Genomic DNA, 27,241 nt, shown 5'->3' with positions numbered 1-27,241 from the left:
ATCCAAAACTGAAAGACATCGCAGCAATGGTGCCCGTAGCGCCATCTCGCACCCACCGGCGAAACCCAGCTGTGCTAAGTGGAGACCTCGTTTCTCCGATGGCTGCGAGATGGCGCCACGCGTACCATTGCTGCGATGTCTTTCGATTTTGGGTCTCCGTCGCCACAGACGATGGGGATTTCCAAATAATTCTGCCCGAATCAGGCAAGTACCCCACCTAAATGTAGTATAAAACAAAACTGACCACTAAATGCAACCTCTGTGCGAAATTTGAGCCTGAACAAACGCGCGGTTAAGCCGAGAGAATTTTTCTTCGATTTTCTTTGATTTGCGCAACAGTCTGTAGAGTGCACAAGGTCCACCGCTGTGAGCACCTGCCATTGCAAGGCAGCGGCGCTTTGCTTAACCGATGCACCAATGCGCCAGGAGGGGTACGAGGACTCCCAGGTCGCGACCAGAAAAACCAGTCTCTGGTCTTCTCCATACCATGCAGCCAACATGCAGCGTACAGTATCAAGCACTCTAAACACGAGTACACCTAAATGGGAGTAAAAAGGGCGTGAGCTGTCCTCTGGGGCACACCTGTTTATGAAAGGGTGTGCGCTGGAGGACAACTCTACTTCCTTTTTACTCCTTTCTGTTTAGAGTGAACGGGAGCAGTGCCTGCCGAGTGAAGTCGTTGCGCCATTGCAGCGTATTCAGATAAAAGGCTGCCGAGCTACAGGTAGCTTTTATGAACTCATGACTTGAGCAGGAGAAACAAAATATGAGAAAAAAATAGTTCAGCTACACGCGTAAACTTGGCTGTTCAGAGAAATGAACTTTCACAAGTGAAACAAGCGACATACGAATGGCTGCGCTTCAGGAATGACTAATTAAGGCAAGAAAAAAAAAAGAAACGAGGAAGCTTTCCAGTGTTTTCTTGCGCGCTACTCACCGTGCTTAAGGCTCCCGTGACTAAACCTGACCGCACTGACAGCAATGCAGTCTTGTGTGAATATGTCTACAGTAGCCTTATTTACGTCCAGCATGGAAAGCATGGTTCGTGCTTCCAGCTGCTTGTTTTGAAGATTCAACTGCTCTATACAGCATGGGGCAGGCCACGCCGTCTCATCGTGGGCAGGGGCGGAGGCCCTAAATAGATAACACCGCTTGCTCCACTTCGCTCGCGTCTTTTAGGTTTTATTTACTTATGGCGTCGGCCTAGCTGCGCGCTGATCTTGTTTAACACGCACCCTTCCTGCAGCGGCTGTTGCCGCAGGCACGGCTCCTCTCCACGGGCACTAACTGGCGAGTGGTTGGAAACGCGAAGGCGTGCACTTAGGTGAGTCCCCAGAGCACTGCCTGCGCTCAACCTTCCATATCCTGCTCAGGTCTACTTTCAGGGGTTTTAACGATATACTGATTCCATCATTCTGATTATTATAAGTTAATTAATGCGAGATCATTATATGGCTCTGTCGCGTCAGCAAAAAGTGTCCGCGAATTTTGTCCGCACGATTACGTCGTTCTCTAAAGATAAATGTGAGAAGGTGTGATTGTGACAAGTAGCGTGTGATGAAATGCTACCGTGGGGAAAATTTGGTTGATGAGGTATAATGAGTTAATGAAACGGGAAAAAAACGCGAAAAATACACTTAGACGTCAAAATGAGTATGGACGTCGATACAGTACATGGACGTCTCAACAGCCACTGACGTCGATATAGTGTGAGGACGTTTTCCTTTCGCATTGCTCCGATGGGGGTCACCCATGGGGGTCGAAGTTTTTGTCCAAGTTCTCACGGTATTAAAAGCGTAACATTTATAGGATATCGAGCTGCCGATATGGAGATACCCGGGTTAACCAGAGGAAATTCGTCGCGTCCTTATCGTTATAGGTTATATTCTTTTAGCGCAACACGCTCTCAACACATGGCGAACGGGAATTGGAATGTCACAAAATGGCATCATGCTTCCTTTCTCCGTAGGGTGTAAATGGGGACAAGAATAGGGGACTTATTTTTTCTATTTTCTCAGCGATTAAGTAAAGATCGAATGCGGACAAAGTAAAATATTGGGCGAGTTGGCTCAACATTATCGGAACGGCGCAAAGACGTGGACGGGAAAAAGAGGACACAGGCAAGGGCGTCGGCAGAATTTTTTGCAGGGGGGGGCCCCATTGGTTTTTGGCGCCGGAGGGGGGGGGGTATGTTCGTAGCAAAAAGGCACTATTTGCGGACTAAATTTATTTATTTATATATAAATAAAAAATAAGTTAAATACACACATGAAAAAAAAATTACAAACAGCAAATTAAAGCGTGGCTAGGAGAGATACATTGGAGTTTATCAACGAAGAAACAATCAAAATTAATAAAAATGCAAAAAGATACTGCCACTTCGTGGAGAAGAGTGCTCAGTCTTGCTGCATACGGGTTCAAGACTCACCCGGATTGATGACCAGCACACAGCACAATATGGTCACAAACACGCAACTACAGTCACTCAGTCAGTCTTCCTTGAACAGCAACTCTAGGCGCCTCGGATTTTTCTGGGCGAATTGCGTGATTACGCGGGTGATAAATTCATTACTGTGCTTCATTACACGCTCTCGGTGCGCACTCATCATACACATTGATTGGAAAAACGGTTGAACGCGTACGTTGAAAACAAAAGATGACTATATATACAACGAAAACTTATTTACAAGATAAATGCGCGCTCGCAGCTTCATACACCTCGCTCCATCTTGCTCGCGCATCCGCACAGTCGAGCAACCGCACACACACTGCTCGCCGCTCGTCGTTTTCTCGTCCGCTGTCTTGGTTGTTTTCAGCTTCGTTGACAACCGGCCACTAAAAACATCGAAGCACAAACACAGCGGCGCGCACACGTGCAAGGGATTACTTCCGCGCGACTTCCGAGGGGAAGGGATACTCGCCACTCCGGTCGGAAAATTTGTTTTGTGTGTTCTTATGGTGTTCAGAGCCCCCAAAACGACTCAGGCTATGAGGGACGGAGTAGTACAGAGTTCCGTATAATGTCGACCTCCTGGGTCTCTTTCCCATGCACTGACATCGCACAGTACATGGGCGCTGTTATGATTTGAGACCCAGCCAGAGGTGACAGGCGAGCCAGGCAGGCGCCATCGGGCTGCGTTGACCAAAGGCGCTGGTTTTCGGAGAAGACGCAAGGAACGCTGGTGTGGGGGCGCCTCTAGAGACTGCGTCGCCGTGAACAAAAGCAGCTAATCCCCTTTGCCGAAGATTCTGAAAGCGGCGCTTCTACCGAACTGCGCTCTCCCGTGGATCGGAGGAGACAGCGAGCGGCGGCGCCCACTCATCGCCCGCTTGCCCCTGAGCAGCCCGACAAAGCGGGGTGGACACGGCTGATTTGTCCTTCCCTCCTGAAGAATTCATCGGTGGCCGGCGTAACGAAGGCGAAAACAAGATGCCCTGTGCACTGTCTGCCTCCGTGTTGCTATCTGTCTAGAGATCAAAGAAACAGACACCCATCTCAAGGCGGCTCGAAACACATGCTCGCCGGTGCCGCTGTATGTCTGCAACAGGTCGCCCTACAACAGAGCTAACGATGGTGTGGTTTGAAAACGGCGTAAAGACGCGTGCCCGGATGCGGCATTTCGCAGATGTGACCCAAAGCGTGGAAGCGGGGCTGCTTTTACCCTTTGGCTGAGCGCACCACCGCCCCTGGCGTGCGGCCATCACTCACGGTTCGAGTGAGTGATTTTCCAGGGGGGTGCAGCCGCCCCCCCCTTGCCCCCCCCTCCGGACGCCCATGGACACAGGCAAGGAGTTTTTCACGTCCACGTCTTTGCGCTGCTCCTGTAGTGATAAAGTAATCTTTGTGGGCATAAAAAGCGACGTTGGTGTTCTGAAAGGGTATAATGTACAGGTCTATCGTAACCACTTGCTTCCCTTAACTTTAACTAGAAGGATGAGGACTTGGCGATACCGTTATTAAATGTACCTCTGTTAGGTAAGTTTTTCTTAGTATTTGTATGTACAGATTCCTTAGATATCGGATGCAAGGCGTGACCCTCGCCACTGTGAATGAATGAATGAACTTCATTTCCGTCATCGTGGGGCCTCACGGTCGGGGCGCAGCAATTAGGAGGGGTCGCCTCCCAGCCGGCTGTCAGCACCGGAGACCGCGGAGAGAGTCTTGTGGAAAGCTGTCTCCGCCTGACGAATGATGAGTCTTTGCTGATCCGGGTCGTGGCTTCGGATCAGCGCTTCTCAGATGGCAAGGTCTGGGATGATTTGTGATTTAGCCCCAGGAGAATCCTATCAGTTCGCCCCTTGTACGGGCGAAATTGGCGCATTTTATGCGAACGACAAAGGTGGTTTTCAAAGGTGGTCAGAGAGGGCGCCACGCACTGTTCGCGTTTACTAGAGCTTCGTGTCCCACTCATCAGAGCGTGCCACCTCCGTGCTGCCAAGCAAAGGAAATACCGGAGAAGCCCTACTAATACATTTATAAATACACACAATGCACCCCGACAACCCATACAATAACCTGGGAAAAATGTGAGAAAGAAGTCACGTGGCTTTTTTTTTTTTTTTTGGTCTGGAGATAGTCTTGTCTGGGCGGCTTAGCAGCGACGTCGTAGTTGTATTTATGAGCTGGAAGGGAGCAGTGAACGGCGGCGTAGCAAAAAAGAGGCACAGCGTATGCGTAGTTTTGCTAACTGCTTGACCTTCTATTAGCGGTGTGCCAAACGGCGGTGTATACGAACTTCCAGTGGCCAGTTTTGGGCACGGTGTTTGTTTTGTAGTGTGGTGGCAAGCCGATCGAGAAGCGCGAGCGCTCGTGCTACGGCTTCAAGCCATGGATGAAGAAAAATAATTTCTCCAAACGGTTCCTCGCTATCATGGCATCACGGACCATGTCTGGCGTTGCACTCGTGCAGACCGGCATGACACAGTAAGGCTATAGCCGCGTGTGCCTTGTTTTCATGCGGTCGGTACGCGAAAATTCTTATTTTCAGAACGAAAGCTCTTCATGAAGCTTGATAACAGATGTTTACAAAAATAGCTCGCAAAACCGGAGCTGCGGGAATCTGCAGCCACTGCATGTAGTACACAGCAAAGGATGCGTGTGTACGTCAGATTGTGCCTGAAATGTACCGCATGTTATCTCTTTCTGTCCTCCGAGACACTAAAGAGGGCGAAACACATATCTAAAACGACCTAACTTGAACGACCTAACTGTGTGTTGCGCAGCTCTCAATGCCGCTACTTACAGGAAGACAAAAAATGACGATGAAATATCAAGAGCTAGAACTGCACATGATTACATCCAGACCATTTGTAACCAAATGCTTTCACTAGATATCGCGCGTTCAGCCAGAAACGCGAACAGAACGCGTTCTAGTCGAGCGTTTTGCCCTGTGTGAATGTTGAAGACCCCGGTATGCGGGTGAGTGACACGTCACAGCATACATGCGCCACAACATCCCGCGGTATGGGCGGTCTCATCATAGCTGTCACGTGACGTGGGGACGCTGCAGTGGTGGTGCGGCGGTGGGACGCGGTACGGTTGGTTTCTGTGTTTAGTTCCCTAATTTCACTGCGGCATACACAGCAGGAGCTTAGCGCTGAATGTACGGAGGCGTGGGAGGCGCCCAAGGATTCCGCTGCTGAAAAGCGTCCGCGGTTATAGGGTTGAGAACGGATGGTAGTTTAAGTTATTGCATTGCATTTTATTTTGCTACGAAAACAGGAAAATGCGTAATTAAGGGTTTTCTGCAGTTCGGGATATTCAGTAAGTATACATAGATAAATAGCAGTCGCAAGTGACAAGAGATGCGTCAAAAAGTCGAAATAAAAAGGTATCGACAACACCACCTTGTATTACTCAGAAATACATAAGAATGGAGCTAATAAATCGTTCATTCGATTAATTGTCTTCAAAATGTTTATAAAAGGACTGCAGCCGAAAAATCATTAATTTTTACCGCAGTCATCGAACGAAATAAAAACAGTAATACAAAACTCTGAACGCGGAATTGGCGCTGTGATCCAATTTGGGCGGTTTGGTTGGTCCCCATTCTTGAATTTTCCTATACATTTATTGCCGGAAGTGGTAGAACATTTTACAGTTTGTTTTAGTGACACTTCATGGCAATTAAATTATTGGCACTAAACCATTTACGTGCACGGTCTAGTTTTTGTATGCCTCTTTTTCTCTGTATAATTACCTATGCCAGGAAAGAGTACGCAGGTGCTGTCAGCAATTGAATTCGGTCACCATCGTACATAAATTTTAGGGAAATAACTTGCGTGAAGAAAATAAAACAAGTCCCAGTACGTATTTTTGCGGCACTTCGTATCACAAGGACTCTGGTATCGTTCTGGTAAGAAATCAGAACTGCTTCGATATGTGCGCTTTCTTGGTGTCGGGAAAAAAAATTGTGTTACATCATGTAATCCACAATATCTGAGCTTCATTAGTAATTATTGGCGATTAACAGCATTTTTAGGCCGAATAATCTGCTAAAATGCTGCCTTGGTATGCAAAAAACGTAATTTTTGCAACATACATGACAGTTATACTTAATGATTTGTTCGCCAGGAAACAGGGTTGGTTGGGAACTATGTCACATTTTAACGACAAATAACGCTTGTTTCGCCAGAAAGTTCTCAAGTAGTGAATCGATAGCAGAGAAGATAGATACTGTGTGGTCGATATTTTTCTGAGAGACTTTATCGATGTTGTTAAAAAAAGAGTTATCTGAGGATTTTTACGATCGAGGTTCTTGGCGGAGGATAAGCGGCGTTAAACGGGTTCTCTGGTGAGTGAGTGGTCAGTGGTAAAAGGCATGCATTATGAGACTACACGCGACATTATGAAGAAATAAATGGAGAGGAAGGAAATAAAAATAATATTGCTTTTATGTTATTAAGGAGAAGATGTTTTTGGGTTGCAATTACACCCTTCAACACATTGCTTGTTGCCACTGTCAAAAGACATGTACCGGAGGCCGCGATGATAACGCATTGCTTGTTGTCACTGTCCAAAGCTATCCACCTGTGGCAGGGGTGATTTTTGTTAAGGCGAATGGCAGCGGTTCATAACTTAGAGGCGAAAATTATGTTTACCAAACAAACGCTCGGTTTTCTTGTTTTCAGAAACCATGCACCCACGGTGCTAACCTGGATAGCACGGACAAATGAAGTTGCTGAGGTGGGAAGGTGTCGCAACACTTGAGGGATGGAGTTCGAGCAAGTTCTGATTAAAACTGGCGGGTTTGGCCGGTACCAAAGGACACTCATGGTGCTGACATTGATACTCAGTGGCCTCCACACAACTCTCTACTCTTTCGGCCATTTTCTGATCTTGGTGACGCCGTTCAGCCAGTGGTGCTTCCTCAACGACAGCCTCCCTTCAACGAAAGAGCTGAGCGCCTTGCCCAGAGGGAAGTGTCAGGGCGTCGGGATATCTTCCGAAGAGGGTGACCACCACAACGAAACAAGCTTGCAGCATGAACTAGAAGCCTGCCCTTCTGGATGGAATTACGACCTCAGCGAGTTTTTCCCCACGGTTACAATGGAGGTGGGTGAGGCAGGCGCTATAACTTGCAGAAAGTCCTCCAGAAAGGAGCTTTCCCTTCGCCCAGCTCGTGCCCGGTGCTGTTCCCTGACGCATAATGGTGATGATGGTACGTGGGCCGCGTTGAGATGGAGGGGAGCAAAATGTCACTTGAACGAACATCACGCTCTCAAATGAAATGTAGGCGACAGTTCACTAAAATGAAATGAGGATGCAGCTTACTCATTTCACGAATGCAAGTAAATGCAAAACGTTAACATGCTTCATGAAGAGATTTGCTGTACCCTGAAATGTACTCTTTACGAGGAAATTTTGCTAAAATGCAGTAATTTTATGCGGTACTTTTGCAGTCACCAGTGCAGACTACGTAAACTGTCCGAGATAGTCCACGTTTTCAGGCAGCTTATTTTTTTTTTTACTACAAACGTATACTGGGCCGCAGAAAATTTTCATGGACACAGTGCGTGTTTGGCTAAAATGCGAGTTCATTTCCCTGAAAAAAAAAGGTGTTCCTCGGATTCTTCTAAACGCTGGGAATAAGAAACTAAGATAGCCATAAGAAGCTGAGGCAGTTAGGAAATCCCGAAGTTTTACAAGTGGAAGTATGGTGCTACGAAGTGCTGCAGCTTGTGCAGCTGTATACGACTCGTGTACTAACACCGCGATACAAATGTATTCGTCATCACCGTTATACAAAAAAAAATGTTTCGAAACACACCTTTGTGCATACTTTTCACATAATGCTTTTTCGATAACTCAAAGCAATTACGTCTCCTAGGTTGCACCCACGCCATGCGAATTTATGACACTTCTGAATCAGCACGAGCTGCATTGGCAGCTCATGAGCTCGTATATAATGTAGGTTTTCCCCCTCTGAACAGAACCAATGGGTTTGCGGCGACAGTTGGAAGTTGTACACGGTTCACACTACTTTCTGGCTCGGTTCTATGGCTGGGTACCTGGTCTGCGGAATCCTGTCTGACAGGTATGTTTCTAAGGTGTCAAACGGACCTTTCACACTAATTCGGTAAAAACAAAGGCCGGTCCACAAAAGCGGCTGTAGAGGCTTCAGTGCTTCCACGGTCTTGTTCGCGAACGGGAAACAAATTTCAGGGCTACAGCTGACGCGTACTTGTCAAATGACGGAATTTAGTGCAGCGCGAAATGTCGCACACAAACTAGTGACCGAGATGTGTAGTATACACTCTAAACACGAATTAACCTATATAGGGATAAAAACGGTGTAAACTGCCCTCCAGGACCAAGTCCAGGGGTACATTTCCATCGCTTAAAATACGGAGCACATACAGTTGGCAATTCGGGAACAGATTCATTCTTAAAAACACACGAGGTTCTAGAAGTTACAAAGATTTTAACCGATGTTTCAACCATCTCTGCTTGCTAGCTTAAAGGCCTTCGGTGCTGTGTTTAAACGCCCCCTCTCACTGCTAACTTCATCCACTTACTATGCTTCGCATTGGGAATGTGCCTCCGTTGCAAGTGGAGACATTCAGTATATACCAGGTGTCCCAGCTAAATGTAACCAAGCTTTTAAAAAACACGAGGTGTCCTAGCCGTCTGAAATCAAATGCGGGTAATTTAGAGTCGCGTGACCTAGTCTGCAGTATTTTTTTCGTTCTTCAAGGTTGACTAATTAGTTAAAGTTAATTAACTATCTTTAATTATTGACTTGAGGAACAAAGTGTCGATGGAAAAGTTGTAGATCGCTTTGAGAAACAGCTTACTGAGACATTTGCAGCAAAGTGATATTTACGTAAAGTAGTTTTTTTTTTTACCGGCCTTTAACCATAACCCGCACAATAAGAAAAAGCTTCCACATGACAACTGTGCCACTTGAACGTCCCAAGACGCGCCTTAAAGAATCGAATCCATTTTTTCTGAAGTCCTCTCCTCGATGAGACTTTGGGTGCACATTGGGGCAGACAGCTGGTCACGTGACAACTTTCTTTTAAGGCCAATAAATGAAGCTACGTAAATTGTAACTTGACGGAAACAGCACTACTAGCGGTTTTTAGAGGTGATCTAAAACTTTTGCACTGACACTTTCTTCCTGAAGTCAATAATTAAAAAGTTAGCTAATTAAACTTAACTCATTAATGAACTTTGAAGAGCGAAAAAAATACTCAAGACTAGGCCACGCGACTATGAACAACCCTGAGTTGGTTTCACTGGACTAGAACACTTCGCCTTTTCTAAAAGTTTGGTTACATTTTGCTGGGACACCCGGTATAATGACCAGAATCTATTCCGGGACTTGGATGGGAGTGCGCCAGAGGACAGCTTACTCCCTTTTTACTCCCGTATAGGCGTATTCGTGTTTAGAACGTCGGTAAGAGCCTCTTTAAAAACTTGCGTTAAGAAAGTAAGTTTATATCGAGCAGACGCAGGCATGTCCCTAGGAATTGCTAAGCGACATAGATATTAAGTTGCCCTCGTTCACTTCATGCTTCAGTAAACACACTGACGGTGATTGGGGAGGGGGGGGGGAGCGAAGACATACATTGTGCCGATATGCATGATGTATACCGCTACGTACCTTTCCACGTACGGCGTTGTCCTGCTGCAGTACCCTATTTATTTAATCATGCCCGTAGATCCTTCTTTTACCTGGTTTTCGTAGTCTTTTTTCAGGAGATTTGTTCTTATTCGACATGTTAGCTTTATAACGTTTGAAACCACTTTTTCTCTGCAGTAGCCTCCCTGGCACTGTTGCGCGCCTTACAAGCCAACTGCTGGTTTAATGAAATGAGACGTTATTACATGTCGCATATTAGCGAGAACCAATAATGAGCGATCATCAGAGACTTCTAATACGTTCGCCATCAGAAATTTGGCGCATCTTGACGAGAGTATTTTCGTAAGCGAACTAGAGTCCATAAACTGTCGTTCCTTTCATCCAGTGCAGAATTGGACGGAAGAAGACAATCATGATACTGACTGTGATCGGATCGAGTGCAAATCTGGCTGGAACTTACTTCAGTGACCTCGTTGGATTCTCTCTACTTCGATTTTTCACGGGGATGGGTGCTTTGACTGTGAACAGCGCAGTTTTTGTGTTGGGTGAGTGGTTTCAAACTGGAGCGCCTGTCAACTCGCGGAATGACACCTTTATCCAACGGGGCGATGTGTTTATGGGTAGGAGGAGGGGGGAGGCGCACTCTCATGGGGTGAGGAAGAAAAGGGGGGGGGGGGGGGCGATACAGCCACAAGTTGTACTCCTTTGTGTCGAAGGAGAGCGAAAGATCGGAAGGAGGGAGACAGCTTGGTTTGGACAGTCTTTCCCTGAGCTTAGCCTACTGTTCCCGCTATGGTACGATAGACGCCGCGAGAGCCAAACGGCATTGGTTCAGAATCTCTTCGTGTGGCTTGGTCGTCCGAGAACATTTTTTTCAGTGTTAGGCTCTGCTTGTAAGAGCTTCCCCACAGCGTTTATGCACCGGGCCATTCGCGTGTACGCTATGCAGTCATCGAGTACACGGTGTCCCAGAGGAGGACGCTGATTGCCTTCCTGTGGGCCACCACGGGATGTGTGGTGGGGTGTGCGGCGCCGTGGTACGGCTATCTGACGCAGAACTGGAGAGCCTTCCTGTACGCGGCCGCGATTGCCGACACTTTCCTGTTGCTCTGCGTAGCGTGAGTACACTCTCATTCTTACTATCATAATCAGTAGCCAGAGTAAGCTCACTGCAGGGCAAATGTCTCTCTTGTTGATCGCCAACTATAGCCATCTTTTAGACCAGCCTTAACCTTCAAACTCAGCTCTTTTCATGTGGGAGAAACAATAACGCTACATGGACACGGAGACAAGCACGAAAGGCAACAGGACCAAGAGCGACTCGCAACTAAAGTTTTCAGTTAGAAGGCTACAATATATTAAACAAGAATGAGGCAAAGGGAAAAAAATTCCAGAAGCTGGACTCAGCTTTGTCACGCTACGCATGCATGGTTTTGGTGAGAAAACGTTAAAGCGTAATCTCTGCTGACGATCCAAAATAAATATTCCTTTTCCAAAAGGCTTTAGGAGAGATCACACAGACATTATTCACTGGTGTGATTCGAATGTGAATAATCAATGTGAACTGAATGTTATACAGGAAATTCTGCTACTATCTCCCGCATCACTCGATCAAGATGGCTGCTCACAGCACTTGTTACGGAGAACGACGGAGCTCAAACGCGCTTGCAACATCTGTGGCAGTGGAAGGAACATGAATAAAAAGTCACCTTTTATGAAAAAAATTACGTACCCTTTTACGCGCAAATCCAGACACCGTCAGATCTGATCTATATACCCCATACCACAGGACAAGGTCAGCGTATACACGACTACAACTCTGCAGCAACAGAATATGAAGGATGCTTTACCCATTTTCCTTTGTTCCTACCTACTTCATACTTATTTCCTACCTCTGGGCGTAAACTCAAGGATTTGCGAGCGCTTAATTTCATTTTTCGCTTCGATTTTCACTTTTTCACCTGGTCTAAAAATCAGGTGGAAGTCAAGAAGTCAAGGAAGTCAGGTGGGAGCCACGTATACATTGCGCTTGTTCTGTGGGATGGTCTGTATCGGTCAGACCGGATGGTGTCTGAATGGGCGACTAAAGGAATACGAAAATTATTTACCAAACAGTGATGATTTGTGTAACTTAACCGTCCACTGTGGAAGGTCTCGCAAGCGCGATTGTGTTCTGTTGTTTTTTAATTCCAAATATTGTGTTCCACCATCGTGATCGAGTAACGCTGGAGATCTGCATACTGATTTGCAGATGGATCCCCGAGTCCTCCAGTTGGCTTCTCTCAGTCGGTCGCACTTCCGAGGCGGTCCATCACCTGCAACGTCTAGCTTCCAGGAACGGCAGAAGCGTTACTGGCGAAGAAGTCTCGGAACTTTTGCTTGTGAGTATGCCAAGCGCGTACGCCATACCTTAGGAGCAAATGAGTGGACATAGACACTTTTCACCGGAGCCATAGAACCGACTAAAGATTGCCAATTTTACAAACAGAGTGTTCGATTGATTCATCGAACCATTACATTTTTGTTGGTTTTTGCTCGGCCGTAGAGTGATTTTTATAAGTTGCCGTTTTCATTATAGTACCGAGTGCTTTTTAAGCTAATATGTGGGGAACTAAACATTTATTTCGCCCTATTTTTCATTCAGTGCACTCATTTGACGGCATCTTGAAACCGAATTCTGCCTTACAAACTCGAAATTCACGCTCACGCCACTTGTCAAACGTTCACGTTCATAGGGCAAGGCCAAGGAGTCGAGCCCGAGGGTTCTGAGCTTCTGCGAGAGCACTAAAGCCATGCTGAAGCTACCCCGGCTCCTCAGGATGACGCTACTGATCTACGCTGCTTGGTATACATCTCCAACCAAACTCAGTCCTTTTGCTGCAGGCGTACCCTAGCGTCGCGATTGTCAAAGCCGACTACACAGACAGGATGTATAGCTGAAGCATGGTTAGTCGCGAGAGATGGAAACAAAGCCTAATGGCGCTGACACCAGGTAAAGCCGGATGAGACACGAAGCACGGGGTCAGCGCAGGCGTCTCACGGGCGCCCTAGGGCACCGTAAACTTGTGCAGGTTTACCGTAGAGTCTGGACTCAAGCTCATCAAATGGTGAGCCCCTTCCTCTGCTATGTCCCTCTCCAGGACCTATTAATGACCCAGCTCAGTTTTGGTGTTACAGTTACTGAAACGTTGGACCTCGTAGCACCGTATCGTTGCAAGGCTGAAAGTGTATATCTGATCTTCCTTTATACTTTTCGAGTAAGCTGCCTCACTTCACGCACTAAGAAGGATAGAGGAGTAAGGGGGGGGGGGGTTACAGCTTCGCTCAGAAAGAGCTGAGACGCAAGAAATGTCCCTTTTTGTGTTGCTGACTATTTATTGGTTACATCGCACTCAGAAATCTTTTCAGCACACGTACCGAGTGGTACAAGTCTGAAGGCAGCAGCTTATTGTCTCTTCCCGCTTCAGGTTCTTCATCAGCCTCTGCTACAACTGCTGCACGCTCGAGCTGGGTCGGCTGGGCCTCAACATTTATACGACTTACTCGGTTGCCATGGCCTTCGAGCTGCCGGTATACGTCATCTGCATCGTCTCCGTTGACGTCCTCGGTCGTCGCTGGCCGAACGTGGCTTTCCTTCTTGTTGGAGGCGGCAGCTGCATCGCCATGGGCCTAGCGCGTTCTAGTGAGGACAGTTCTCATACTTGCCTGTGCCATCTCTATCAGTACAGAGCTTATGTCAACTCACACGGTATATGCACGCCTCTGCAGCTGATTATATACCGTTTGCTTGAAATACACAAATTAACCGCTGCCGCCAAGACGAGAACACGCCGGGCATGGAGGAAGCAATACATAGACAAAACTCTTTGTATTCTCAGTGCACTGCTAGACGTGTGGCTGAAATCGTGGCGGCAGGAGCTACGTACTACGTTCACGTTTTCGGACTGGGTCCACTTTGGTGTTTAGCTTGATAAGAAACCAAGGTTTCTAAAGCGCTGGGTGTCGCGAAAGAAAGACTTTTTTCAGTACACCCAGATTTTGTTCATTAGACATCTGAGAGGTGTCTTCTTGCTGGAGAACATTGGGAGCGCTCACATGGAACAACTGCTAAACCATAATGATCACTTGTGTGGCGAAGATGTATCCTGAAATTTTCTTTGAAGAAATTCTGAACGAAAGAAGCCGAGTTCGCAATTTTAAAGGAGAATTTGTTCGGGATGTACAACGATTTCTAATGCGTCAGCATTAGAACGCCCATTATCTCAGTGTTCGGCGTTGGCGTTTGAAGTTTCTTCTGTGCTTATTTCAATGCTTTATCGTGTTGCTTCCTACAGAACTTCTGGTCAATCTCCCTGGCTTTTGCAGTCCCTATTCGCTCCCTTTTTTCCCCCTCAGGCTCAAATTCATGGACTTTGGTAATGGCAGCTTTGAGCATCTCGATGTTTGCGGGTGGATACACGGTCACCTACCAGCTGGCCTCCGAACTTTTCCCCACTGTCGTTCGCGGACGAGCTGTGCAGCTTCAGCGCCTTTTGGGTGACCTCGGTGGTCTCGTTGGCATGCACGTGGCGGCATTGGTGAGTGCAATTGTTTCTTCAGCTGGGTATATATTTAGCCTTCGCAAAACAATAGCAAGCAGCACATCGGTGTTGTGGGTGGCAGGTTTCGCTGAGAACGTGACAGCTGCCAAATCTTGCTGAATCAGCTTTGATTCGTATATTCAAAAATTTGGAATAAAAATTGACTATGTAATGAGACGACTCGCACAATTAGTGTGAACGGCCGGTCTTTGTTCAAGCGGTGCTGTTCAGCAGGCCAGCGTTCGCAAGCGTGCTCCCGAGCTTCGTTAGCTTCGTCTTCGTCTCCTTCGTCGGCGCTAGCCGCTGGGGCAGCAAACCCCAACTCTCTTTATTACAATACCCCCGGGGTGGAAAGGCGCCATCCTGGCTGCCTAAGGGCTCGAGACGATGGCTGGGTCGTAGTAGGGCTTCAGGCGGTCTTGGTGCACAATTTCACGGCCGCGGCGGCGATTGTCAGACGAAGGCGTGAGGGGCTCGATCAGGTAGTTAACTGGGGATGTCTGCTGAACAACGCGATAGGGGCCTTGGTATTTGCTCAGCAGTTTTGTAGACTGCCCCGAGCTGGAGGAGGGCACCCAAAGCCAAACCAAGGACTGAGGAGCATAAGACGGCGGCAGACCGGGGGAAGCGGCGCGGGCGCTTTTCTGACGGTGCTGGTCGTGAGAAGTAAAGGAACGGGCCAGTTGACGGCATTCTTCGGCGTACGCAGCGGCTTGAGAGACGGTGGTCAATTCGGACGAATCGGGGCAGTAAGGGAGTATGGTGTCCATGATGGAGGAAGGCTCGCGACCATAGAGAAGAAAATACGGGGAAAACCAGTAGTGGCTTGCGTTGCAGAATTGTAAGCGTAGGTAACGAAAGGGAGAACTCGGTCCCAGTCTGAGTGATCGGCAGAAATGTACTTGGCCATCATATCGCCGAGGGTCCGGTTAAAGCGCTCGGTCATGCCGTTGGTCTGCGGATGGTACGAAGACGTCGTGCGGTGAACGATATGACATTCCCGAAGGAGGGCTTCCACGACGCCGGACAAGAAGACGCGACCCCGATCGCTGAGCAATTCCTTAGGAGCACCGTGACGAAGAATGATGTTCTGAAGTATGAAACCGGCTACCTCAGAGGCGGTCGCAGCTGGTAACGGTGCAGTTTCCGCATAGCGCGTGAGATGATCAATGGCGACGATGATCCAGCGGTGGCCGGCGGCAGTGAAGGGAAGAGGGCCATAAAGGTCAATTCCAACACGGTCAAATGGCCGGACGGGACACAGTAAAGGTTGCAGAGGAGCAGGCGAGTGCGGTGGTGGGTTCTTGCGACGCTGACATTCCAGGCAAGAGCGTATGTACTGGCGGACAAAACGGTACATGCCCCGCCAATAATACCGAAGGCGTAGGCGGGTAAAAGTTTTTAGCAGACCGGCATGACCGCATTGCGGGTCATCATGATAACTGGCACAAATGGCGGAGCGGAGATGCCTAGGAATCACGAGCAGCCATTTGCGACCATCGGGGAGGTAGTTCCGACGGTACAGCAGCTGGTCACGCACGACAAAGTGATGGGCTTGACGACGGAGCGCTCGAGAAGGGAGGTGCGCTGAGCGGTTGGCTAGGAAATCCAGAAGAGAAGTAATCCAAGGATCCTTGCGCTGCTCAGAAGCCATATCAATAGAGTCAAGAGAAGGTGTGAGGCCGGAAATAGATGGTGGGTCAGGCTCAGAGGTCACAGGGGAGCGCGAGAGAGCGTCGGCGTCGGAGTGTTTACGGCCGGAACGATAAATGACCCGAATGTCGTAATCTTGTAAACGCAGAGCCCAACGAGCGAGGTGGCCAGATGGATCTTTGAGTGACGACAGCCAACAAAGGGCATGGTGATCGGTAATGACATCGAAAGGGCGCCCATATAAGTAAGGATGAAATTTTGTGATCGCCCAAATAATCGCCAAACATTCTTTTTCTGTGACGGAATAATTAGTCTCCGCTTTTGTGAGCGCACGGCTGGCGTAAGCAACAACGTACTCATTGAAACCGGGTTTCCGCTGAGCTAGAACGGCACCGAGACCAATGCCGCTGGCGTCTGTGTGCAGTTCTGTAGGCGCGGAAGGGTCGAAATGGCGCAAGATCGGAGGAGAGGTGAGGAGCTGGCGCAGCGTTGCAAAAGCTTCGTCGCATGCAGGGGACCAAGCCGACAAGTCGTTGCTACCAGCGAGAAGTTGCGTCAGCGGGGCGATAACGGCAGCAAAATTCTTGATGAACCGGCGAAAGTAGGAGCAAAGGCCAAGAAAGCTTCTGAGTTCTTTCAGGGATGTGGGCTTCGGGAAACCAGCAACTGCGCGGAGCTTGGCAGGGTCCGGGAGTACACCATCCTTGGACACGACGTGGCCTAGGATAGTCAGCTGTCGGGCGCCGAAGCGACACTTTTTCAAGTTTAGCTGCAGTCCAGCGTCACTGAGGCAGCGAAGAACACTCTCGAGGCGAAGAAGATGGGAAGGAAAATTCTGGGAGAAGATGACAACATCGTCCAAGTAGCAGAGGCAGGTCTGCCATTTAAGCCCACGGAGGATGTTGTCCATCATACGCTCAAATGTGGCAGGCGCGTTGCAGAGACCGAAGGGCATCACATTAAATTCATACAGCCCATCAGGTGTGATGAAAGCTGTTTTCGGGCGATCGACTTCGGCCATCGGCACCTGCCAGTACCCAGAGCGCAGATCCAACGAAGAAAAGTACTCTGCTCCCTGCAGGCAATCCAGCGCGTCATCTATACGAGGCAGGGGGTAGACGTCCTTCCGAGTAATTTTGTTTAGCCGGCGGTAGTCTACGCAGAATCTAATGGAGCCGTCCTTTTTCTTCACGAGCACGACCGGAGAAGCCCACGGGCTGTGAGAGGGCTGGATCACGCCGCGGTGTAGCATGTCGTTCACCTGTTCATCAATGATGCGGCGCTCGGTGGAGGAGACGCGGTAGGGGCGTTGGCGCAAGGGTCCATGGGTGCCAGTGTCGATATGGTGGCGAACCGCTGCTGCACGACCCAACGGTGCTTGAGGGGAGTCGAAGGATGCGCGGAAGCGCTGCAGTAAAGCGATGAGCTGGGCGCGGTGGTGAGGTGGTAGAGCGGCATCGACAGAATGGGAAAACATATCCGAGGAGGACGGGTCGGCGATGTCAGCGGGAGGAGTGAGGGCGTTGATGTCATGGGCGGCAGGACAGGAGAAGCGTCGTCGAGATCGATGACATCAACTGTGCCAAGCGATTCTCCCCGAAGTAAAGTGGTGGGGAAAGGCAACGGGTTCGCGACGTACAGGGCACCACCTCCACCAGAAAGTGTGAGCACGGCATGAGGGAGCATGACAGATTTTCGGTGCGCACAAAGAGGAGAGGGTGAATAAAGGACAGTAGCGTCAGAGAGGGCAGCACAAGTCAGCGGCACGAGAACAGATGAGAAAGCTGGCACGTCGACGTCGTCAGCGGCGAGAATAGGCGCGGCGGTAACAGGGGAGGTGTCCAGAAGAGCATCACACAGCGGCGACAAATTAATTTCAGCATGTGCACAGTCAATGATGGCGTGATGCGCGGACAGAAAGTCCCACCCGAGGATGATGTCATGAGAGGAGCGGGTGAGAACGAAGAACTCAATGGTGTAGGAGAGGCCATGGATGACAAGGCGGGCAGTGCACGCTGCCAGAGGGCGAATGGGGTCAGCGCTGGCGGTGCGAAGCGAAAGGTCCGAAAGCGGCGTCATCACTTTTTTTAGTCTGCGGCACAAGTTGCGACTAATGATGGACACGGCAGCACCAGTGTCAATGAGCGCGTCAACAGTAACACCTTCAACGATCACTTCAATAACATTCGTAGGAGCGGTGATAGGTCTTGAGACGGTCGTCGACGGCGCAGTTCTTGCCTCCGGAACTGCGGCGCCTAGTTTTCCGCTTGGAGGGGTGGTGACCGGCGGCGCATAGGAGAGAGCGAACGGCGTCGAGGAGACGGCGACCGATGGCTGCGGTTGTAGGAGTCGGAGCTGGACGGGGAGGGATTCTGAGGAGGCAGAGCAGAAGAGACAGGTACGGAAGGCAACGGAACGTCGTACGTCGGCGGGCGCCCGTAGTCGTGAGAACCGGATCCGCGCGTGCGGCACCAGCGGGCCACGTGACCAGCGAGACCGCAAGCATAGCATATCGGGCGGTTATCTTGGGTACGCCACGGATTCATAGGGCGGGGACCGGTTCGAGGCAGAGGATGGTGAGTGAGTGGCAGTGCAGGGGCGAGCTGCCGCTGAGGGTACATGGTGACAGGTGGCGAATAAGCAGGCACAACTGGCTGAGGTCGTGGCCGGGCGAGTGCTTCTGCATAGGTCAGCGGTGCAGTGACCAGAGGGGGTGGATTAGTGGGCGGCAGGACCTCAGCTACCTGCTCCTGGATGACACGCTGAATAGATGGCGACAGCGATGGCGTTGGGGTGGATTGGCAGGTAACGAGCGATAATTGACGAGCGACTTCCTCCCGCACAAACTGCTTGATGTGCTGAAGAAGTGCCGGCTGATCGTGGGCAGGACTGCCTGCTGCCAAGCTCGAAATGGTGTCGTCCGAGCAATTGGTACGGCGGGTGACATGTCGCTGTTTGCGAAGCTCGTCGTAACTCTGACACAAAGACACCACGTCGGAAACGGTTTGGGGATCTTTGGACAATAACATTTGAAACGCATCGTCCTTTCAGAATGTGTCGGATTTTGTCTGCTTCGCTCATAGATGGATTGAGCCGCTTACACAAATCAACGACGTCCTCGATATAGCTCGTGAAGTTCTCGCCGTTCTGCTGGGCACGACTGCGCAACCGTTGTTCAGCACGAAGTTTTCGGACAGTGGGGCGGCCGAAGACGTCAGTCAGGCTGGTTTTTAGAGCCGCCCAGGTAGTAAAATCCGCTTCGTGGTTGCGGAACCACAAATTGGCGACATCGGTCAAGTAGAAGATGACATTCGTGAGCTTTACGACGTCATCCCACTTGTTGTAAGCACTCACGCGTTCGTAGGAGGCCAGCCAATCTTCTACATCGGTGTCGTCAGTGCCGCTGAAAATCGCAGGGTCGCGCTGACGGACGGCACCGGAACAGATGACAGCGGTGGGGACAGGTTGGGCCGAAGTTTCGGTTGTCGTGGTAGAGCCTGATAGCCTGGGCATCGTGGCGTAGCTCCAGGAGAAGAGCAAGCAGCACCTCCACCAAGTGTAATGAGACGACTCGCACAATTAGTGTGAACGGCCGGTCTTTGTTCAAGCGGTGCTGTTCAGCAGGCCAGCGTTCGCAAGCGCGCTCCCGAGCTTCGTTAGCTTCGTCTTCGTCTCCTTCGTCGGCGCTAGCCGCTGGGGCAGCAAACCCCAACTCTCTTTATTACAACTATTACTTGCTTTTTTTTCATGTTTGCTTAAATTCGATGGAGGAAAGTTGAGTACCCGATAGCTTCCTACGACAGGACAAACCTTCACTTATGACGACATTGCCGTAGCAGCAAGTACATCCGTATGACTGCGACATTGCAACTAGCGTGGAAAGCCCAAGGACAGCGACAAAAGGAACCGACGGGACAGCACTAGCGTACTGTCCCGTCGGTTCCTTTTGTCGCTGTCCTTGTGCTTTCCACGCTAGTTGCAATGTCGCAGTCACTAACGAATTCACACCAACTAGCCCAACTGTCTTCCATGATCGCACATCCGTATCAGCCAGCATAATGAACATACTCGGCGGCTCAACCATGCCTGGGAGTGCTCAAGTCCTATATGTGTCAGATAATTGTAGTGAAATCGCCCCGCCGCGGTGGCTCAGTGGTTACGGCGCTCGGCTGCTGACACGAAAGACACGGGTTCTATCCCGGTCGCGGCGGCTGAATTTCAATGAAGGCGAATTTCTCGAGGCCCGTGTACTGTGCGATTTCAGTGCACGGTAAAGAACCTCAGGTGGTCGAAATTTCCGGAGCCCTTCACTACGGCGTCCCTCATAGCCTGAGTTGCTTTGGGACGTTAGACCCCAATAAACCAAACCAAACCTAATTGTAGTGAAATCGTGTACTTTCTTTCGCATCTACACAACATACAGAGATCGCGTTCAGGTGTGTACGAACGGTTGAATCAGGAAAGTAGCTACACATAGCGTTTTCTTTCTTAAAATGCACCATAGCTTTTAGGCCGTCAACATCCCGCAGTCAACACCGGCAACATTTTGCGCTATTTTCTCCTCCTTCCGTTTCTTGCATTTGCAGCCAGGTTGACTTCGCTCAGAGGTTCTTAGTGATCAGCTGGCGTAGCTTATTTTAATGAAAGAAGGCAGCTTATGCACATGCACAAAGGCAGGTCCTCTACAAAAGCAACCAAGCTGCATTGCACGATCGATCTTAGAATATATTCCTGCGAGGAACAGGCTGAAGGCACCGTACGCTTTATTGTATAGAGGCAAAAAATATGCTGCTTATTGCCATCACAATTTGTATAAGACCACAGACTCCCTCAAGCTATAACCTTAGCTTTTTACGGGTGGCCTGTTCTCAGATATCGGCCAAGCTACGCACACTGTTTTCGTCTTTTAACAATACCTCGTGTGCTTGTGGCCGGCTCCGACCATACACGAGCGTAATGCATGCGTACTAAGCACGCTTATGCAAGGACCTGCCATCTCAGAGGACAGCCAAGTCAGTTGAAACCAGCGGCCAAAAGTTTACAGCGTTTCATCTTCGGAAAACGTTGAATTTTCTCAGCCGCGGCTAATTTTTCCAACTTCAAGGATGCACTCTGCCGTTCGCGCACATATCCACCAGCTGCAGATACCAATTCCAGGAGTCGCCCAAGAAAGCCATAAAAATTTTATCAGCAATTTGCATCCAGAAAATTTTGTAATGCGGGTGTACTTTATGCAAAGTTTGTTCGAGTTTTTGTCTCGATGTTTGATGAGATGTTCTGTGTTCCTAGCGCGGGCAAGAAACACCACGTTTGCTGCGCTATGAAGTTCTTGAATGAGATGTTTTCGGTCTGACAACGACGTTGCGTTCGTTTTGTTACGAAGACTCGCTACTACGTGTGCACGCGGCTCACCTGCCCTGGAGGCACGGTAAATTATTTCCAGGTTACCGCATTCCTCATTTCAGCACTGTCGGATCTGGAAGGAATACGTCTGCTGACACCTTATGTTCTGTAGCATAATCATATTTTGGTGTCTGTGCGCTTGCAGTCCCGTTATTGAATGGGTAAAATATAGACCAGAGTATTGTTGTAAAAGCAAATTTCAGTGACATCGTGCTTTAACGTTCGAAAAAAAATGATAACATCGTGTAAACAGTGGATAGAGCACCATTGAACCTTCTGGATGCATCCAAACGCTTCTCCAACTGGAAAAAGGGTTTCCGTATGGCAGCGTGCAACCGGTCATCTTCCTCGCTGTGGCGCGCGCGGTGGAAGTTGTGTAAAACCCATTGTGCTTTATCATACGACTTTCGGGCACTTTATAATTATGACTGTCACACAAGCTCGCCGCGGTGGATCAGTGGTTATGGCGTTCGGCTGTTGACCTGAGAGACGTGGGTTCAACCCCGGCCGCGGCGGTCGAATTTTGATGGAGGCGAAATTCTAGAGGCCCGTGTACTGTACGATGTCAGTGCACGTTAAAGAACCCCAGGCGGTCAAAATTTCCGGAGCCCTTCACTATGGCGTCCTTCATAGCTTAAGTCGCTTTGGGACGTTAAACCCCCATAATCCATATGCCAAACTGTCACATAAATTGCATGTCAAGGTATAACTTCTGACGCAAAGCAAAGTAGCCAGCGCCTCCTGCATGACTGCAACAACATTGACTGAAATCAGGCTGTATATTCAGAGTGTCACTATGACTGTGAGAATATTTTCACATTGCAATATCACCCCGCCGCGGTGGCTCAGTCGTTATGGTGCTCGGCTGCTGGCCCGAAAGACGCGGGTTCGATCCAGGCCGCGGCGACTGAATTTCGATGGAGGCGAAATTCTAGAGGCCCGTGTACTGTGCGATGTCATTGCACGTTAAAGAACCCCAGGTGGTCGAAATTTCCGGAGCCCTTCACTACGGCGTCTCGCATAGCCTGAGTTGCTTTGGGACGTTAAACCCCAATAAACCAAACCAAACGAAGCATTGCAATATCGGTTGGTTGGTTTATGGGGTTTAACGTCCCAAAGCGACTAAGGCTATGAGAGATGCCGTAGTGGAGGGCTCCGGAAATTTCGACCACCAAAAAAAAAAAAACATTGCAATATCCACAGCTGAGTGTTCATTCACGCTGCACAGAGTCCAACTAATCTAACCACGCTGACCATTACGTACAGTGCTTGGTGTTTGCTCTGTCCCCTCTTTTCGCCCCTTCGCGACATGTCTCACTGCACGGTTCAGGTGTCCGCCCACCCAAGTGAGGCAGTTACCACACTTTCAGATTCTTCAAACCCCTTTTGTCCTTGCTCCGCGGGGGTCGGAATCTTCATCCCTTCCCCGCCCTGTATCCAACCTTGGACGCAGGCCGAACGAGACCGGTTCCTGCCGGTGACGGTGATGGGCGCCATGGCTCTGGCGGCGTCGGTGTTCGCCTTCTTCCTTCCGGACACGGTGCATCTGGCACTGCCGCAGACCCTGGAGGACTGCGAGGGGCTGGCGAGAGACCGGGGCCTCTGCTTCTGCCCCGTATCCGCCGAGTGCCTCCTCTTCAAGAGACGAGGCGGTCATCGCAACGGACGCTCAAGCACCGGAGTTGTGGGGAGCGCGGCGCGAACCGAAAACGAGGCGGAGGAGAGTGTGCCCCTGGGTGTGTCGCCCGAAGGCCCCCAGAGCTTGCTGAAACAGCGCCAGACAGATTCGTCGTGTTAGTTGCCATGCATACGCTAGTCTACTATTTCAAATTACACGGCTTAGGAAACGTTTAATCAAGCTGCCGGAACGGTGGTTTACCTTTGCTGAAACCGAGTTTGTGAATACATATATGATTTACGCCGCGCGTATGCTTTATGTGGAGAATCGGTCAGCTTGACTGACTTCTAAAGAGTTTGTTGAGGACCTGCTGATTGATGCCATCTGATTCCATATGTGGGTTTGACCACTTGATCTCGTTTGCAGTAGTACAATCATGCGTTTTGTACAGAGTGCTGCTTACAGCGCGCCCTAACATGAATTCTTCCATGTTTGATTTTTTCTTCAGTGCATCTCACTGATCTGCCGTCGGGGACAGGAAAAGAGTTACGAGACGTTAAGAGACAATCGATGCGACAGTTCTGTGGAAGTAGTTGGGTTTGGCGTCGGTGATCACTTTCTTGTGTTTACTCCAATGAACGCTTTAGCTCTAAGCCAGGCTTCACACAGGCCACAGAATTTTTCTCGAGGGAGTAGGCGGCGCTTTTGGACAGTGGAGGTGGGGGGATGTGTATAGAGGGTGGCGTAGAGTGGGTGGGCTGCTCCGTACCTAAAATGGTGGGTTGGGAATGTGGCTGGTGCCTCTGAAGGGTGGAGGCTTCACTCAGCGAGGCTACAGACAAACAGACGCAGTCCTTTTTTCATTGTGACACTTGTACTGCTTAAGATGTGAAACTGAATGGTGACTACGCAACTGGCGATGCGAAATATCAGCTCCAGTTGTCATGCGATGATGAATGCGCACAGAAAGATGTTGCCCGTGTGGGATGCCCGTGCGCCGGTATGTGTTTCCCGCCAAAATAAAAGTTTAAAGTAGCCAGAAAGTTGCCAGGTAGCCAACCTGAAATTTTCATCGCCAGACTGGGGCGCAAAGTATAGCCAATTTGGCGCAAAGTAACCACCAACGGCAACTCTGACCCCGTCTGCCTTTCCGACAGTTTTCAAATTTTGAGAGATTTTGTGTATACGTACGGTATAGCTGCCACTTGCTTTTTAGTCGACATTCAGGGTGGGGAGTGATTGTTGGGCTGCTTTTCCATATTTTAGCAACCCCGCTGCCACGGACGAGAGGACGTGAAGTGGGTAACCATAAGCGACTAGACTATCGATCTGATTGTAAAAAAAAAATAAAAAAATTGCTCAATCCGGCAGAGACCGGTGTGTGAGGTTTCACTATGTTCACTGTGGTTTTGTTCTCCACTTTTCTTTCGCTTGCGTCTACTTACCCGTATAAATAAACGCCACTTGTTAGTTCAGCGCTGTATTGTGTCGCTTTCTTCTCTTCGCTCTCTTTGGCCTGTGCCGCTGTACTGTTTGTTAACCATTAGAGAAGTCCGAGTTTAATGAAAATGCCGTCGCCGCTATCAGCAGGTATTTCGTTTTTCGCTGGCAATAACAATGCCTACTGTTCTGTCGTAATGAAAAAAAAATAGACACTCGGTGCATCTAGTGCACATCTCTCAATGATCTCTATGCCAAGAAACAAAATTTTCCCCTGAAAACAATTTGTTAAAGTTGCGTTCATACCAGGCTCATCAAACCATCCTAGTACGTGCGTTTAGCGCCAAGGTGCAACGATTTTCGTTTTTATGCGAGGCATATTACTCACACAACCGAGCTCTTCCTTGCTGCGCCGCGCACGGCCGCGTAGCTACCACTTGACCTTCATCGGCGCACCACGTGATATGACGTCACAACAGCTGTGAAAGCTGGGGCCTCGTGCGCTCGCTTGTGGACGCGCAGCCTCCGCCGGCGGCCTAACTCCCGCTCCTACCGCTAGGAGATACTGACGTCACGCAAAAGGCGACACACTCGTTGAGTCAGTTGAGCAGCGAGATGTCGGCCAGGGTGGTGGTGGTGTAAAACATTTATTTATACTATATACAGAGGTATTGCTTGGACCGTGCCTGAAGGGCCCGGCCCTCACAATCACTAGGAGGGATCCCTAGTCCGGGACCCCTGTGGCCTCCGCGGCGGCCCGGGCTCTTGTCACAAGGGCTCGTTGGTCCTGGAGAGTTGAGCAGCCGAGCAGGGTAGCCTCCCAGTCCTCTCGGGTGGGGTGGGGGTGGGGTGGGAAAGCAGGATTGGCAGGGCATGCCCACACCATGTGATACGTGTCCGCAAACACTTCCCCACAGTGTGGACACTCGCCCGAAAAGGCCGAATTGAAATATTTGAGCACTGCCGGGCACAGTATCGCCAGACCGCAAAACTATGCTTCGCATCCTAGGCTTAACCATAAGCTAAGCCAGGCGATTTTTTCCTACGTGTTACCTTCTTACCCGTGCATTTGTTACGCTCAGCTGAAAAGCGTTTCTGGCTTCACGCGTTCACGACACGTGCTCTACGCATTCGCCAGCGCTTCAGCTAAGCGCTTTTTTTTTTGTTAACGAGTGAGTTCTGTTACTCTCCAAGGTCCTTCCCCAACGCGACTGCTGGGCAAACGCATAGCGGGACTATTCGCGGTAGGTATAAAATCGTTGAAGTTCGACAGCATGTGTTCTGCAGCACCCATCAGGAACAGCTGGGCGTTTCTGTAGAGGTCTTGCCGGAAACGCTGAGCCTGTGCGAGATCAACTACACAAAGAGGCTCTTGCACAAAACATGAAATCGGGGATATAATGTTCATGTTATTCGTATAGCCGCTCATTGCCCTGCCTTCTGACATAGCCATTCGCGACTCATATCGGCTGTGCCAAAGAATTGAATTTTGGTCTTTCTGTTAGCTCCCGCATGTTCCAAAACGTGAGTTAGAAGCGTCAACGCAACTGGCTAGGAGGCTGTTCTCCGGTAAGGTGCACATAATTTTATCTACACTTCGGCGTATCGTTGCTGGTGGGGGAAGGGGGAACAGGTCCCCCTCTTCGAGGTGCATATAGCCGTCTTTGAAATTTTGCACGGCGCGGCAAACACGAACTCGGGGTGCATGCTTCGACTCTATTTTCATGCGTCCGCTTAGTTATGTAGTTGTATCCGCCGTTATGAAAGGTGCCGTATACCCTTTATGAAAGTAATCTCTGGAAACTGCGAAGGTCTAATTCATTCTACTAGAGTTACGAAACCAGCACAGCACAATTCGCAAATAAGCTTTCGTCTAAATTAGAGAATAAGGAAAGGAAGACTTTTAATGCGATTGGATTAGGAGTGCCATGAAGGTGAAAACTGTGCGGCGTAGGCATGGCGGCGTTGGAGTCAGCGTTAAGCCCTTACCAAATATTTTAAAGTTGCAGGAATTTCGAATGGAATGGAGGGTCTCAATAGGCAAATAAATAAACGCATTCAGATACACTGGACACAAGAAGATTCTGAGAACGCTATGCAGAGGAAAGTAGATACCGGCCCTCACACACCCTGCACCCGGCTACTACAGCACTCTCAATAGAAGGCATTTACAGACCCGTGATGCTAATGCGAGTTTATCGGCATAAACGCAGCGTACATCCAACACGGCTGCACGTGCAGGCTATCACGGGCATCAACATTTCGCTAAAATTCGCATTACCACGGGAGTAAACGTCTGACGAATCTTTTCTCCAGCAAGATGTAATGGGAATTTAACCGAGAGCCACGGAAAAAAACAGGAATCGACGAAAACAGCCAACTACAAAACGGCATAAGTAAGGCACAACGCGGCGACAAAATAGCTCCCGAAGAAACAGCACGCGCTTAAACAACATGTC

The 27,241-nt window shown here is 49.5% G+C and overlaps 1 protein-coding gene across 3 annotated transcripts; it reads left to right on the top strand.

The window, feature by feature from the left end:
- The first annotated feature begins 1,227 nt into the window (after nt 1–1,227).
- Nucleotides 1,228–24,817, top strand: LOC149342403 (solute carrier family 22 member 7-like). Of its 3 annotated transcripts, none has more exons than XM_089544685.1 (9): nt 1,228–1,324; nt 8,434–8,537; nt 10,479–10,633; nt 11,038–11,206; nt 12,340–12,469; nt 12,824–12,933; nt 13,556–13,770; nt 14,484–14,665; nt 23,178–24,817. In XM_089544685.1, the coding sequence occupies exons 2-9, from the start codon at nt 8,500–8,502 to the stop codon at nt 23,520–23,522; spliced, it is 1,344 nt and encodes a 447-aa protein (XP_089400811.1). In that variant the 5' UTR covers nt 1,228–1,324; nt 8,434–8,499; the 3' UTR covers nt 23,523–24,817. The 3 variants fall into 3 exon arrangements, with proteins under 3 accessions (XP_089400811.1, XP_089400812.1, XP_089400813.1); XM_089544686.1 differs by having other exon boundaries at nt 1,304–1,324; nt 10,474–10,633; XM_089544687.1 differs by lacking the exon at nt 1,228–1,324 and adding an exon at nt 7,184–7,555.
- The last annotated feature ends 2,424 nt before the right edge of the window (nt 24,818–27,241 follow it).

This window comes from Amblyomma mixtum, chromosome 5 (genome assembly GCF_055824585.1).
Source record: "Amblyomma mixtum isolate Tamu chromosome 5, ASM5582458v1, whole genome shotgun sequence".
Taxonomy (NCBI): Eukaryota; Metazoa; Arthropoda; class Arachnida; order Ixodida; family Ixodidae; genus Amblyomma; species Amblyomma mixtum.
This window is presented reverse-complemented; position numbering and strand designations above follow the sequence as displayed.

Coding starts and splice junctions, on each gene's coding strand:
- LOC149342403 (XM_089544687.1), top strand. CDS start 7,214: ATGGAGTTCGAGCAAGTTCTGATTAAAACTGGCGGGTTTGGCCGGTAC. Junction 7,556..8,433: donor TCCCCACGGTTACAATGGAG/GTGGGTGAGGCA, acceptor CCCTCTGAACAG/AACCAATGGGTTTGCGGCGA. Junction 12,470..12,823: donor AAGTCTCGGAACTTTTGCTT/GTGAGTATGCCA, acceptor TCACGTTCATAG/GGCAAGGCCAAGGAGTCGAG.